A 16083-nucleotide genomic window follows, 5' to 3' on the forward strand; every position below is an offset into this window, starting at 1 on the left:
CTCCACTTCGTTAAGTGGGATCATTAAGGAATATTAGAAAACTTTAAGCAGGTCAATGCTACCTTTAAATGACTTTAAAATTGTCTTACTAATCTTTGCCAGAAAGAAACACTAGAGAGCAAAATACTTCAGACCCAGCAGATTAAAACAGGCCAATCCTATCCTAATATTTCTTCCCCTGGATGTTTCATTAAGTATTGAGTTTTCTGATCCAAAACTGAATTCTTGATTGAGTTTCGCAACGCTGTGGTTCAAGGAGTAAAAACATAACAGGAGGGAAGGAGTAGTAAGTCTATTATTCCATACCTAAACCTTGGCGGATGGTGCCGGTTGCTTACAGAGACCAGCAAACAGCCCGTCTTTCTCTCTCTATTCTCCATCTATTAAATTCACAGCTGAGCTTGATTCCTAGGCTGCTCAAATTATGGGAACAGGTCTACATGGGTCTGCTCTTCTCAGTATATTGATCCTTTCAGGTCAGAAATACATTAGATTTCGGCTGATGGGAGCGCCGATCAGCGGTCCGCTAGGTCCTATTTTAAATTACGATTCCCGTGCTGGGATTCGCCTCCGCCCAATGGTTAACCCGGCCAGACCCGCAGGAGAGTAAAGCTCTCTCACCGGCTCCACCACAAACTTCAAAAGCCCGGGTCAACCCGGACTAAAAGTATCTAGTAATGAGTCCACGGCGCCTCCCACCGCACATTCCTGATTGGGCGCGTGAGAGGGATGTGTCGGCGCGCGCTCTTACCAGTCCGGGGAATTCCATTTCCTCTCCCTCCCACCAGCATAAGCATTCAGGGGCGGTGCTTCCCGGCCGCGGCCCGCCCCGGCTCCAACCGGTGCCTATTGAATCTCGCGAGAGTTTGTGGGTTTGGGGGCGGGCCCATATCAGGAAGAGTGCACAAAACTGCCCTTAAGTCATTGCAGACCTCCAGCTCCGGTAAACCAGCCACGAGGTTATCGCGAGAACCGCCTCCAAACCAAGTGAGAAAACTGGGGGACGCTGCTGGGAGGGGCGTGGGGTTCTACGGCGCAGCTGCCGTTTCCATTACCTTCCTGCTATGGACTCCTTCCGGTTCTCGATGCTTCTCTGAGTCTAAGGGTTTCCACCGCCCCTCTACCCTCCCCCCCCCCAAGCCCATGACCCGCCTCCGGCCCCCGCCCTCCCAGTCCAACCTCCGATCAGTTTTGTAAGAAGGTGCTGTTCTGAAAAGAAGGAAAAGTGGGTAGCGCAGACACTCGGCCCTGGACGTGGGAAGTAAACTGTCTCCCGCACCCTTAGACGCGTCCTGTGCTCGCGAAGGCGGCGTTGGCGGACTGATCCGCAGCGGTGAAGAGGCAGGCGGGGGGAGGGGCGGAGCGTGGCAGCTGGCAGTAGTTCCGTCAGAGCGGACATCTTGTGGCTGTGTCGTGCGCGTGAGCCCCGTAGGGCCGGGGAGGCACCCAGCTTCCGCGCGGGGAGGAGGCCGAGGCCGCAGCCGGAGGGAGGCCCCGGCCCCTCAGTACGCGTGGGTGTGGACGGCTAGGGGAAGGGAAGGGAGGCCGGCTCACTGGCCGGCCGGGGAAGGGGGAACGCAGGCCCTGGGCGGCTCGAGTGGCCAGCCTGTTGGGTGGGGTAGGGTGGGGAGAGTGGAGGAGCCGGGGCCTCTCCGGCTTCAGGGGGAGGGGGAATGGGCGCGTCCTCGCGCCTCCGCCGGAGCCTCTGGGGCTGCCCGGGCGCGTGGTGGCGGGGGCTGGGCGGGAGCGCGCTGGAAGGCGGAGTGTACGGTGGCGTCAGGGGCGACACAGAATAGCTGTAGCTGCGGGGACAGCAACACACATCTAGCCTCTCTGCTTTATTCCCTCCCCCTCCCCGCCGCACCTTGGAGCAGAAACCGAAAGGAGCCCGGCGTCGGCTCGGAGCCTCCCGTCTCCCCCTCCCCCTAGCCTTTCTTTGCCCCAGTGACGCCGGCACAGCGCCGACTAGGCCCCGGCTCCTCCTCTGCTGGGCTCCGGACCCTGCCCCGCACCCACCCCTTTCTCCTACGCCTCTTCCTCTCCCACCCGGCCTCTTCCTTTCGAGAGGCCAGGAAGTCAAAACTTGTAGCCTCCCCTCCGCTCCTCCCGGTCCCCCTCGCCCCCTCTTCGGCCCGAAGCGCGGCACAGAGGCTGTTGGTGGCTTTGCCACGCCACCCTACCCTCCCCGGATCCCGGCGGTTTTAAGGGACCTGGATTCATCGGGGTCTCTCCGGGGCCTGTGCGAGTGCTGATCTGCTTCGTTTTTGCAAAAGGCGCCTGTGTCTGGCAGAGCCGGTGTGAGACGAAGAGACAAGCCTTCCCTGCCGCCGGGGTAATCAAGAGTTTGGGCCGGACCTTTGAGCACACACCGAGATAGTGAGGAGCCAGACGCAAAGCACAGACTATGGCGCTGAAACGGATTAATAAGGTAACCCCGGAGCTGGACGCGATGGGGCCGTGGGAGGAAAGGAAGGCCCGGGCCCGGGGGAGCGTGGGGGTGGGGGACGTGTAATTTTGAAAGTAGCCTGCTTGGATCGTTCTTCCTTTGGGGGATGGGGAACGCGGATACACTCTGTGAAGAAAGAGGTTTAAAGCTAGTGAACAGAACACTCGTGGCAGGTGGGGTGTTATCTTGAGTATGTTTTAGTGAAATTGGTGCAAATTTGGGGTGGGGAAGAGTGATTTCAGGCTCCTTGGTTCTGCTTTTCTAAAGGAAGAGTTCATCTGGTTTAGGGGTCAAAATTGAGGGGAGACGCGCCCGCAGATGTCATGGCGCTTCCTGTTCTCGGTGCTTGAAAACTTAATTGTAAGATCAAGGTTCTAGGCTTTCTAGGGAGAAGAAAGGTAGGAAACTCAGCGGGAAAAAGATCGCAGACATCCGGCGGGTCCTGAACTTTATCAGGGGTGGGGGTGGAATTGTCTCACACCAGAGGAGCCGTGGAGGAGTCTAGTCGGACACTCTTCATCACTCCGGGCTGGTTACACAAGAAGAAGTGGTGCTGGGAGGAGAGGAGCTGACACAGTGTTGCCACTTCCTATGGCTCAGGTTTTCCCCCCGAAACTATTTATCAGAAGCACACCGGGAACTGATGTAACAGCCTCTGGGAGCTTGCTTTCTCTTTTGGCTGGGGGATGGGGAGAAGGGGTGCGATGGCAGTAGGCTAAGGTTAGGTGTACCTATTTTTGCCTCAGCCCATTTAAGAGCACCCTCTGGGAAGATTGATTCGCTACTTGAAACGTTTGATACTAACCTGTCGATCTCAGTGAAAAAAGGGGGGGAGGTATTTCAAGCCTCTGGGTGAGCGGAACCTCCACCTCCGGTGGTTTAGTCTCATTTTCTTGCTCTAACTTCTATCCCGCATTTTAAGATGGCGGCTGCTTTAACTGGTTCAGGCTTTTTCCGGCATCTCCTTTTGTAATAATAAGAAATAATATTCTTTGTTAAAGGTTAACTTTTACATTAGGTTGTACACTGCGCTAAGACCTCCTGCTCTATACTTAGCTATATTCAAACTCTCAGACCGTATTTCCCTTTTTTGTAACTTGTGTGTATGTGTGATGTGTTTGGTTCTTGCACAATCCAGGAGGGTGGAGTATTTACAGCTAACTTGAAAAAAATGTCATGGAATAAATTCAGCCTTACTAAAACTAGGAGACGGGAGGTTGTGGGTTAGAATCTTTTAAAAAGGGTTGTGCATGGAAGGAAATGCAAGTTCGTGGCTTTACTAGAATAGGCCTGATACTGATTAATTTTACATTTACGTGTCACTGGTGTTTATTGGAAAAAACTGCTATATTTGACGATGAAGTTTTAGATCTTCACTCCATGTATTGATGATTTGATTTTGTTTTAGGTCATCATTGCATTGTCATTATTGGTTTATGTAAATATAAACTTAAATCTTTATATATTTGAGAAGATGGAAAAGAAGAAAAACTAGGCATTAAGTCTTAAAGGATTATTTAAACACCCTTTTCTGTGACCCCTTTGAAGGCCAGCAGCACATTGGAGAAGCAAAGTTATATTTTACAGCATAGTTAAATACAAAAAACACAATATTTAGTACAAATCAAAACCTTTTTAATCTTTGGGGATTCAGGCCACTGAGATGTGGAATAATTTCAAGTCTGTAGCTTTTTATACATGTGGAACAGAACATTTTAAAGGAGGGTCTCATTGATTTTTTTTCTTTTGCAGGTGATAACCAGCTGCTGTGACACCACTTTTTATGATTTAAAAGCTCTAGAGAGACATTGTAATGGTTAAGAGTGTGAACTTCGGAGCAGAAATGCTCCAGTTAGAATTCTAGGACTGGGCAAGTTATCTGTGTGCTTCTATAAAAATGAATATTTGTTTAATACGAACAATAGATACTTGAGTGCCTAGTATGTAGCAGGCACTGTTCTAAACACTGGGGATGCAACAGTGAGCAAAACATTTTAGATTTCTAGATTTTATTTTTGTTTTGTTTTTAGTTCTATATTAAATAGATTAATGTGTGGCTTTCAACTGGCACGTGGCACTCAGATTATTATTACTGCTATTTTATTATCACTTTAATCTTCAAAACTTTTATTAAAGAACTTTTTTTAGCCAAGTACTCTTTTTACTTGCTTGTCATGTAAATATTTTGAAGATGTGTATAGTATAGAATCTTGATATAATGACACCTAACAAATTGGAAAAATCGCTGTTGTTTTTTTTTTAAGCTATAGAAAAGTTTTGACTTGCGTGTGCTTTGGTTTTCAGCAGTTGCTGTTAGAATCACACAGTGAGACTTTAGAAAGAAATTCAGTTCAAAACAGAATTTTAGAAGTGGACAACCGTTGAGAGAGGGTACCTTTGTTCTAGGAATAATGAGGTCAAGTAGGCATTGATGTTAGTATGGTATTTCTTGTGTCATGTACCTATTTATTTTGAATTCTTTGAAAGCCTCCAATTCCGAATACTAAGATATATCTTATTATTTTAATGAAGTGCTTATTGTCCGACTCTCTAACCATTGATAGTTCATTTAATTAAGCCTTGAATTTATTTTGTTCTAAAGCTTATGTTTTTACAACTTTTTGTTCGAATATTTCTTAGACCAAGCAGCCTTATCAGAAAACCTTGTTTGGTTTTTGCTGTATTCTTTATTTTAGACGAGCTGTAGTATGGTCTAATGAAGCTATTTATTAAACAACAATAATCAAAAGTAGAAACTCCAAGTTGATTGGTGGTATTTGGGAGCAATAGTGATTTTACTATTAAACAAAATAACTACAGTTGCATGTGTTTTGGGGATATTGAGAGAACTTGGCATAAAATATAATGTGAATCAAGCCTGCAAGAATAGCTTCATGCTTTGTGTGTTCAGTGTTGTTAGAACTATTTGAAACACTTGTGTTAACTCATTTAATCTTATAACAACTCAAGAAAGCAGGTACAATTATTGTTCCCATTTTGAGATTAGAAATCTTGAGACAAATGTTAAAGAAAATACTCCCAGGGTTATATCAGAGTTGGAATTAGAACCTACTAATAATAGCTTGGTCATAGTATCTACTGTGTACTCAACACTGTTTCTTAAACCCATTGTATCAACTAATTTAATCTTTACAACAACCCTGAGAGATAGATGCTCTTACCATTCCATTTTATACTTAAGGGAACAGGCAGAGATGTTAAGTTACTATTGTCACACAGCTAGTAAGTAACTGAGATACAAATCAATTTACACTCTTAAACTTCATGCTCTACTGGTGTTTTGAACCATATCATTTTCTGTTTTATCGTTACATGAGTGTCATGTTAGCCTTGGCTACCTGAAGTAGGCTCTTTTTCTTCCATTTAGCAATGAAATGGGATTTAACTCTAAATACTGTGAATTAAATATTTAGCTAACATGAGTTTTTGAAAGTACCAGTGAATACCTTTTTGGCCTCTCTCTTCAAGGACTATGAGAACTACCATGTACCCAACTGATCACTTAGGGATATATTGAACTTGTCCCCAGTGAGCTTTGAGGGTGGATACACTGTCTTGCATGTGTTTCTTTTAAGAATCTCAAGACATCTATAGCTAATTTAATTTGTAGGACAGTTGTGTGACTGAAGGATGCCTGATCTTATAATGACCTCCATATTTATTTAATTTGAAAAAGAGTGCCTTACTCTAACACCTTGTGCTTTGGTTTCATCATGCTCACCTGTGGTGTTAATTCTGGTTTTGTTATTTGTACAAATATAGTTATAAATTCTTGCTAGCACTAGGGGAAAAACATATCAGATATGCCTATTGCTAATTTATGTGTTAACTCATGGATTCAGGTGCCATTAGTTATCTAAGATATTGTCAATTCTTGAGAATTTCCCAAAGCATTTTACTATAATCGTTTTCTATTAAAGAAGAGAGTAGGTTCTGATACGCAGATAAAAATATTTCAGATTAAATTCTCAAGTCCTAGATTGGCTCTTACATTTTATTATATATGTTATTATGTATGTGGGTTTTGATTTGAATTACATTTATATGTCAGAATGCTTAGCAGAGTTTGAAGTATACAGGGACAGAGACAGGGACTTATCAGACTGAGTTATTTTTCTGTGGAAACAGGCATAATTTTAAAATACTCCCTAAGGGCATTTCTGGAGCCTCCCTCTAGTTGAGAACCACAGACCTAGGGGATAATCATTTAGTCAATACTCACTGAGGTTTTATTCTGGCTTGGAAGTCTAGTCCGAGAGGATAAAAAATAAGGAAGGCTGTCATTACCCATGAGAATCTTTGCTTTGAGTGGAGGAAACAAGCATTTTCAACACATGATTAGATATTTGCACCTTATACGACTTAACCTTTTAAGAATATTATAAGCCAAATAGGGGAAATATTAAAAGAAACTGTAAGGGGTATCTTCATTCACATATTAGATTTACCTATAAATTATAGGTTTATCTAAGTATTTTTCTTATACTACATTATGTCATTGGTATAGTAAGGTTTTTGTTTTCTAACTATTCCTCCTTTGCCAAAAGAAATGTTTTGAAATTAGTGAAATCAAATGGTTTTCATTTTTTAACTGGGAATTTTGTGTTCTTAATTTGTTTTGCTATCAAAGCAAAGAAAGTATTTTATTAACCAATTTACCCCATTACGTAAAATCTGTTACAACTGTACCCTTGGCCCTATTAGTGGGAAGGGAAATAATTCCTTTTAAAAATATTGATTGATTTTGAGAGAGAGAAAAAAATTGTTTTTCTACCGATTTTATGCATTCATTGGTTGATTCTGGTATGTGTCCTGACTGGGGATTGAACCCAAAATCTTGCCACAGGAGGGGGGAAATTCAGTGAAGTATTTTATACTTTGCCCAAATAGTTAAATTTGCCCTGTTTGACCTTTTAGGCCTCAGTTGTGGTTCATTGTTTCTTGGTTACTTGTTCATTTTCAGGATGAAATACTTTTTCATGTTAATCCTGGCCTTGTTACAATTACATGGCTAATGTATAATTGAATATTTTCAACTACTTGACTGCTGTTAATTTTTTTCCCATATCTATAAAATGCCTTATTTGCTTTCATGGATCAGAGCTTAGATTCTAAATTTGGCTTTCTGTCTCTGCCCATTTAGATAATGCTTACAAAAGAAGAGCTTTGAATAATCTTAAATGGCTTATCTTTAATGGTGACCTAAAGAAAGAAAATGTTAGTGTTATTCATTCAAGCCATTCTTTGTATCTTGTCTAATGAATAAACATGCTTGTGTCATCTATAATTACAATTAAACAGGAAGTTAATATCTTGTCAGTGATGTAATGAGATGGTGTGCAGCACCTACCTCCTAGTCTTTAAGATAAACTTCCGGAATGTCTCACAAGTTATAAATTTCAAACTAAAACTTTTTAAAGGAACTATTTCTTTCCGTTCTTAAGTCTACAGTTTTATGAAATTGTTCAGGTCCCAAAATCTTTTGCCAAGCTTCATTCTTTTGAAATAATGTGTGATAACCATATGTTTCTGAGATGTTTATTGTTTCCTTCCTTGCCATTTGTATCTACATAAGGTATGTAGAAATTTCACAACATTAAAGTTAATAAATTTTTGTTTACTTCATAGTAAACCTGATCTTTATAAGAACAAGTAGAGCAGTTAATATCTGCCTGATTGGACAATGAATTGTACTGCATTTTGGCCTCTCGTTGGTCTAAATCTATACTCTCATACTGCTAGGTTTTAAGGGTCCTTGAGGGTGATTCTTGTCTTAAAATTTTTTATAGAGGCATTCTTGTTTTCCACCTCATCTCCAGTCCTCAAGGGTAGTACTTTGTTTCTTAATATAGGTGTAAGCAAAAAGGCCAGGGCTGTCTTTATAGTGCTGATTCACGTGGCCATACCATTCTTGTCTAAGTCAAGTGGAAGGTTTTTCTTGTTGTTTAAAAGATTTTTTAATTGATTTTTAGAGAGAGAGAAATAGGGAGAGGGAAAAAGAGAAACATCAATGTGAGATACATCAGCTTCCTCCTGCACACCCCCTACGGCCGTGGTCGGCAAACTGCAGCTCTTTGGCCCCTTGAGTGTGGCTCTTCCACAAAATACCATGGCCTGGGCGAGTCTATTTTGAAGAAGTGGCGTTAGAAGAAGTTTAAGTTTAAAAAATTTGGCTCTCAGAAGAAATTTCAATCGTTGTACTGTTGATATTTGGCTCTGTTGACTAATGAGTTTGCCGACCACTGCCCTACGGGGATCGAGCCTGCAATCCAGGCATGTGCCCTGATGGGGAATTGAACTCAAAACCTTCCTCAAACTAGGTTTTCTCTTATGGGCCCCCATTCCAAAAAGAATGGGCAGACTCGTTCCTGTTTAATCACGTGTCTTCAGATGAGAACACTCACTGGCTTAAGTGTATCTGTTGGTTGCCTTTTAGAGAGATTTGCGTGCCCCCTTTTCCAATGTGTCTTTTTAGGTTTTTAAAGGGAAAGGAGAAGCATATTTTCCAGTGGGGGAAGGCATGAATTCTCACACTAGCCAGGTATGCAGGTTTTAGGAGAAGCAATTCAGAGGAAGGTTATCCCAAAAGAAAATTTCCCTGAAAGAGCACACCGTGGCAAAGTGATGCCTAATCTTCATGGGTTTTTTTTAATGGGCAGTACAGTTTTTAGCATTGTACCCTAATTGTATGTCCTTGATCCATCTTAGTGTTCCTTAAAGGAGAGTATGAAGACTTTACAGGTTTTATATGTGTGCTGTTTTTTTTTCAGGTCCTTGAGACTCTTCCTCTCTACTATGAAACTAAGTTGTTAATTTTAGTTCTTTATCTAATTTTATGAATTTTTTTTTTTGTCTCAAAGCATGTGAAACTTAGGCTCTAAAGTCATTTCATAAGGTGAAAAACAAATACAAAATTCCTTTAGAAAATTTCTTTTAGTGGCTTCATTGGAAATTGATCTCCCAATTTAGAAAATACAGTTTCCTCTTACAGTGGAACAGATATTCTCATTTGTCTTTCATTTAAAGGCCATGTAACTTAAAAAATAGGTAATACTAAATTCACACTGAGTGTAATAGGTGCAAATTGAATAGTTATGGAGGAACTGATCCTAATAAAACATCAGTTTCCCCTACCTTGTTTAATCTGAAGCACCTATTTCTTCAGTCGAATAGAGAGTTATGTTGATATGGTTGAAATTTTTTTTCTCCAATTTGCCAGATGCTATATTAAATACTTCAATACATGTTTGATGGAAGGACACTTGAGAAAGCATTCTTTTTGGAACCTATCCCTAGACCTATTTTTCAAGTTATCTAGTAGATACACTATTTTGGCCTCCTACCTGAAGCTTAGCATGCCCTACACTTGAACTCAGTCTTTTCTTTCTCCTAATAAGGGGCTCTAATATAAAGTAGTAGTAAGGACTATTTCCATTTAGTTAATGTTCTCTCACTGAATTCCTGTTCTAGCTTTCTAATATGGTTATCTATTTATCTGTTATTTGCATATATTATATTTACTATATGTTATAGTAGTATATATATATTCCTACAGAATGGGGGTGAGAGGAGGGTCTGTGATACTATCTATTGTGTGTGAAAATGGGGAGAAATGGCAGAAACCAAATTTGAGATGTTAACTACCTCTTGGGAAATGCAAAGGAATCTGGGGAGTACATGAGAGATTTTCAATTATATCTGGGTCATATATATATACTAGAGGCCTGGTGTATGAAATTTGTGCACGGGTAGGGTCCCTAGGCCTGGCAGGCGATCAGGGCCAATTGGGACCTCCCTTTGCTAGCTGCTGGCCAGGGTCTCCCTTCCCTGGCTGCTGGCTGCAGCCAGGGCTTCGTTCTGCCTTGCCCCCTGGTGGTCAGCGCACATCATAAGCGAGCAATCGAACTCCCGAGGGGACACTTTGCATATTAGCCTTTTATATATAGATAGATGGATAGATTTTTAAATATATTTTTGTTGATTTCAGAGAAGGGAGAAGGTGAGAGAAAAAGAAACATCGATGAGGGAGAATTATTGATCGATCTGGACCAAGCTCGCAACCCGGGCATGTGCCCTTAACTGGAATCGAACCTGACCCTTCTGTCTGTAGGCTGATGCTCTTATCCACTGAGCCAAACCAGCTAGGGCCATTTTTTATATTTGAACAAAGTAGTAAAAATGTTAAGCTTTGCTTAACTATCAAGCTGGACACACAATTACATGGATACTTTAGGATATGGTTTAATTTAAAAAATTAAAAGAATCATTTTGGGTGTATTATTGCTAGTATGTTAAAAAAACAAAACATGATTTGTCTTACTCCTGCTTAAAAACTATCCATGACTTCCCATTGTCTTTGAGATAATCTTGGACGCAATATTTAAGGCTCTGAAAAGATCCACCCTGATTAATTTTTCTGGCCACATCTGCTGCTCCCTTACTGTATGTACCCTGTGGTCTCTGATATACCAAAATACAATCAAAGTTTTACAACCTGTGTTCTTTTACACTCTGTCTTTGAATGAGTTTCTCTATTTAAAATGCTTATCCCTCCATCAGGACTCAGCTCAAATGTCATCTTGTAGACCCAGGCAAAGCATTTGAATGCCTTTATTTTAAGTGCCTAGGTTGTTGAAATGTAATTTTTTTGTTTTTGCATTATGCCTACTTTTATGTTAGCTCAGTCTATTGGGGAGGCGTTCATGCTTTTTTATCTTGGTGTTTTCAGACCTAACATGCTTTACACTAAAAAGGTCGTCTTCATACTAATGAATATATGTTTTGATGGTGAAACTTGAGCTAATAAGCTAATCTTACATTTTTCATTTTTAGAAATGGGTTTAAATTAATCTCTAGTTTCTGTGATTAGATTGAAAAGTTAACTTTTTGCTAGACCAGATACATAACTTCTTCCTGTCCCTCCAATTTAATTATGTTTTTCCAGCAGTACTTGAGCATTACTTGAATGTGTTAGTGGGATAAAATCTGTATAATTGGTAATGGGTTCTAGTAGCACTCTGCTTAAATGAGTCTCTCTATTTTTGTTTCTTGGATTTACTCAAAGGAAAACTGGTGGTAGTTATCAATCAAGGCAACAGATAGCTATAGGAACCAAAGCAAGCTATAACCTCAGAGCCTGAAATTGCCTATCTATATGCCAAATCAGCTTTTTGTTTTCTGTCACCCAAAGTGGTCTCTTTTTCTTTGGATTCGCCATGTAATTTCAGGGCACATGCTTGCCAACAGTTCTGAGCCACATTCTTATGGGTCCTAGTTAGAGAAGGAAGAAGTGTTACTTCTAGCTTCAGTTTGAAAAATCTTGGGCAGGTAGGTAGATATGGACAAACTGATAAAGTCAAGTTGTGGCTTTGGTTACTTTCCAACTCTGAGCTAATCACTGAGGCTGAAGTAACAAATTCTGTGATTAGCCCTAAGTAATTGGTTTTTGGTGGCTGACAGATCACCCACACTATAATCACATGTTTGGAGTAAGGGAAAAGTATTTCCATGAAAGTAGGATAAGATGGATTATTGAATAGACAAAATGTCTGCTACATAGAAGAATATCTAAGAAGACTCTTTACTATGCTTTTTTCTCCTCTGCTAAGATATTTTATATCTTACTTGCTTGTGCTATGGGCATAATAATGTATGACAATTGTTATCTTAGAAGTAAATTCTGTTACCTAATTTAAAAACCTGTTTTGATCCTTAATTTAGGTAACTTTTTAATGTTCAATTTAAAGTAGATTTTAGTACATAAATTAATTGGCCTGATTTTAGGTCTTTTGATTATTACTTCAGAGGTGTCTTGGTCATGCAAAATAAGGCATTTAGAAATTATCTAAGCCAGTGGTCTGCAAACTGCGGCTCTGTTGACTAATGAGTTTGCCGACCACTGGGATAGGGGCTTAATCACAAGGAACAACAACAGCCTGTAATTATTGGAATCTAGAGTATGCGTCAGTGGTCGGCAAACTCATTAGTCAACAGAGCGGCAAACCGCGGCTTGCAAACCGCGTGTGGCTTGCGAGCCGCAGTTTGCCGACCACTGATCTAAGCAATGAGAACCTGCAGTTAATGGGAGTAAAGAGTTGAAATTCAGTGCTAACTAGCTGAAGTTAGACCTTTACTCTAAAGGAGTGACAATGCCAACATATAAAGGCTTAGTGATTCATAAATATCAGTGTGCAGAAACACTGTAAGAAATATTTTCTTGATGTTCTTAATTAAAATGTGTAACTTTCAAGTAGTATATTAATACAGTATTCTAGGTCAACTTTATATATTCTTGAACTTTTATTTGTAACAAAGTTGTTTTAACATAGAGTATTTTCTTAAAACAACCATCATTAAATTGGTTTTTTATTTTAAAATAACTGCTGGGTATTTTTCTTTGGGTATTTTTTAACAAGCTCATTATACTTAGAACAAGGTATTTATTCAGTACGTAATTTGGGGTAGATCAATGTAAGAAACTCATTTTTTGTAATAATTGAATTCAAATGCTTACTGGACATTTTTAGGTAGAACCACATGAAATTGCAGTTTCTAGGAAAAAGGAGCTTAGTGTGGGTCACACCCTACGCGGGAGTCTGTATTTGTTTCCCAATAAATTTCCACCTTTCCAGATAAAAAAATTTGCAGTTTCTGTTGTTCAAAAATGGTCAAATATTAGTAATTTTGTACGACTCAAGCTAATAGCATGGTTTCTTTAAAACCCCATCTACAAATATTTCTTGAATGGCTGATCTTGTGTCATGGCTAAACAACTGCACTATAGACAGCTAATCATAAAGATTCATCACATAGACAAAAGATTTAAGGGCTAATGCTTTAATATATAGCCTATTAATGAAGCAATATTGCTTTTTTTAAATTTTTTGACTTTTTACAGAGAGGAAGGGAGAGGGATAGAGAGCTAGAAACATCGATCAGCTGCCTCCTGCACACCTCCTACTGGGGATGTGCCCGCAACCAAGGTACATTCCCTTGACCGGAGTCGAACCTGGAACCTTTCAGTCCACAGGCTGACACTCTATCCACTGAGCCAAACCAGTTAGGGCTCAATATTGCTTTTTAATAAACAAATTATGAGTGCCTACTCAGGATGGGTGGTATGCAAGTGGTCTGCTCGTTGGTGAGTACCTAGTGCATCATATGCCAGGTTGTGTGCCAAAATGCTTTAACTCATTCATCTTCTCCAAACTTCTGGACAAATACACATTGCTATTTTAGAGACGATGAAATAAACTTAGGAAATAGTGGGTCTACATTGGATTAAAAGTGAGACTTCAAAATGATATGGTATTCAAGGAGGACATAATGTTCTTATTTCAGGATGGTATGTTTGAGCATTTGAATTGCATATGTAAGTGTTTTGGGGTTTTAGTAGCATTTTTTTTTTTTTAGTAGCATTTTTAAAAATTTACACCTTTATCTTTTGTGGGAAAGGGGAAAGGAGTGGGTTGGAACCAGATTAAGTTTTAACCTTAAACTTTTTGGATCTTTATGTTCCTTAAGCAGAGAGGGAAGTAGGCTGCATAAGTTAGCTTCTGGTTTCTCTTCTTTTTAGTGGGCTAGTTACACAATAGAATTGATTGTATAAGTTTTAAAACATAGGAAAATTCTGTGTTCATATAAGACTATGCTTGATTCTTACCTACAATAAAGTACATATATTTTGAGATGGTGTTAAAGTAGATTGCCATTGTAATAAAAGTGGCTGATCATGGAATGTAAATAATTGTTATATAAGACTTGATCTAGCCTGTGAAAAAGTCATTTGCCCAATAATGGATAGTTGATTAATTCAAGTTGCCAGTACACTTTTTACTCAATAAAACCAAACTAATACTTATTTCAGAATAAATTGATACTTTGTAAATTGTTTGTTAAAAGCTGAAATATGGATGGTTTCTCTTAATCTATTGTTTAACCCTGTGAAGAGTTCCTGTAACTCCTACTGATCAGAGTCAAAAGTGTTTGGAATGAATTTATGTTAAACATGAAAGTATACTTATGTAGGAAGCATAAGGGTGTGGTCTGATATTATATCATCCTAGCATTGTGAATCCTGGGATCTTTCTGGCTGTCTTGATTACCTTATAAGCAGTTGTGGTATGACTTTCAGAAGCAGATTAGCAGAGTTTTATCAAAACAAATTTTTTCCAAGTTCTATTGAGATAATTAGCATAAAATATTGGTTTGTTGATGGACACATAATACTTGGGTTAATGTATATTTTAAAATGATTACCACAAGGACAATTCTTGACTGATTTTTTTTTTAATGGAGTAAATCCAGACTGACCATTCCTGAACAGTTCACCATTTTCTTCTCTTTTCTTTTGTTTTTGTTCCTCACCTGAGAATATTTTTCCAATTCTTTTTAGAGAGAGTGGAAGGAGGGAGGGGGAGAGAAACATTGATGTATGAGAGACATTGATTGGTTGCCTCCCACATATGGCTGACCAGGGCCAGTGATCAAGCCTGCAACTGAGGTATGTGCCCTTAACCAGAATGGAACCTGAGACCCTTCAGTCCGCGAGCCGACCCTTTATCCACTGAGTCAAACCGGCTAGGGTTAACCATTTGCAGAAGTGCATTTTGATCATATGATAAAGGCAATTATTTGTTATCTTTAATTCTCATTCATCTTAAAAAGCCCAATGTTATCTTGTGGGCCTATAAATTTCTATGAGGATTTATATATAGTATATGTACATGGAGCTATATCATCTTAATTTTTTTTTAAACCTAGTAGATAAACAACTTTATTCTCTCACTAGATAAGGCACATTTGTTATGCACAAGTCATGGAAGGGCTAAGTGCATATCTTTTGTAAATATAAGGTCAGATGAAATTATGGAATTGCATGTTAGTTGCTAAAGCAGAACTCTACCTAGAGACGTAGGTTCTTCTAGAGTTGTAATTTTACTCAGTATTGAGTTAAAAAAAAAACACCAAGGTTGAGTTGAGGGAACAAGGAGATCAAACCAAAATGAGGTTTTTCAAGTGGACAATGAGGTCTGGGTATAGTTTGGTTCAGAAGAACAGTATTTAAGATAGTAAAAATGAGGGCCTCTGAGATGGTCTGGAAAATTCAGCAAATGACATGAATCTTTGAGAACTGCCTTATCTAGTTCTTAAGCTATGAAAATACCTGATTACAATTTTTTGGTTTGTAAAAGGACAGCTGTTCCGGTAATAAAAAATTTTATATTGCTGTCTATACTTTTGTGAACCCTAGCCAACGTGGTTGTCTTGGATATGTCCATTAAGTAACTAATTTTCCTCTTCCAATAGAGTATATTTATTATTAATGTGAATAGTGATTGTATGTTCCTAAAAGAATGAGGTGAAAATGAACTGGAAGCAGTTGACTCTTTGCTTATTGTAATTTTCTGCTTTGGTGTAGGAACTTAGTGATTTGGCCCGTGACCCTCCAGCACAGTGTTCTGCAGGTCCAGTTGGGGATGATAGTAAGTAACTTTCAAGTTGATTTTTATGGCTAATTTCATAAAAGCTTGTGCGTTTTTAGATAACAAGAGTTTTTTGTTTTGATTTTAGTGTTTCATTGGCAAGCCACAATTATGGGACCTGTAAGTATTAAC

General features: G+C 39.7%; 1 protein-coding gene across 11 annotated transcripts in view; it reads left to right on the forward strand.

The window, feature by feature from the left end:
- Positions 1 to 847: 847 nt before the first annotated feature.
- The window catches only part of UBE2D3 (ubiquitin conjugating enzyme E2 D3), a 30621-nt gene continuing 15385 nt past the window's right edge, over positions 848 to 16083 (forward strand). For 2 of the 11 annotated variants that reach the window (XM_079778483.1, XM_079778485.1), the window contains exons 1-4: positions 1349 to 1505; positions 2274 to 2428; positions 15888 to 15951; positions 16040 to 16071. In XM_079778483.1, coding sequence (XP_079634609.1) covers positions 2405 to 2428; positions 15888 to 15951; positions 16040 to 16071 — 120 coding nt within the window. In that variant the 5' untranslated portion in view covers positions 1349 to 1505; positions 2274 to 2404. The other 9 variants (XM_079778492.1, XM_079778493.1, XM_079778491.1 and 6 more) reach the window with 9 other exon arrangements.

This window comes from Cnephaeus nilssonii, assembly GCF_951640355.1.
Source record: "Cnephaeus nilssonii genome assembly, chromosome: 1".
Classification (NCBI taxonomy): Eukaryota; Metazoa; Chordata; class Mammalia; order Chiroptera; family Vespertilionidae; genus Cnephaeus; species Cnephaeus nilssonii.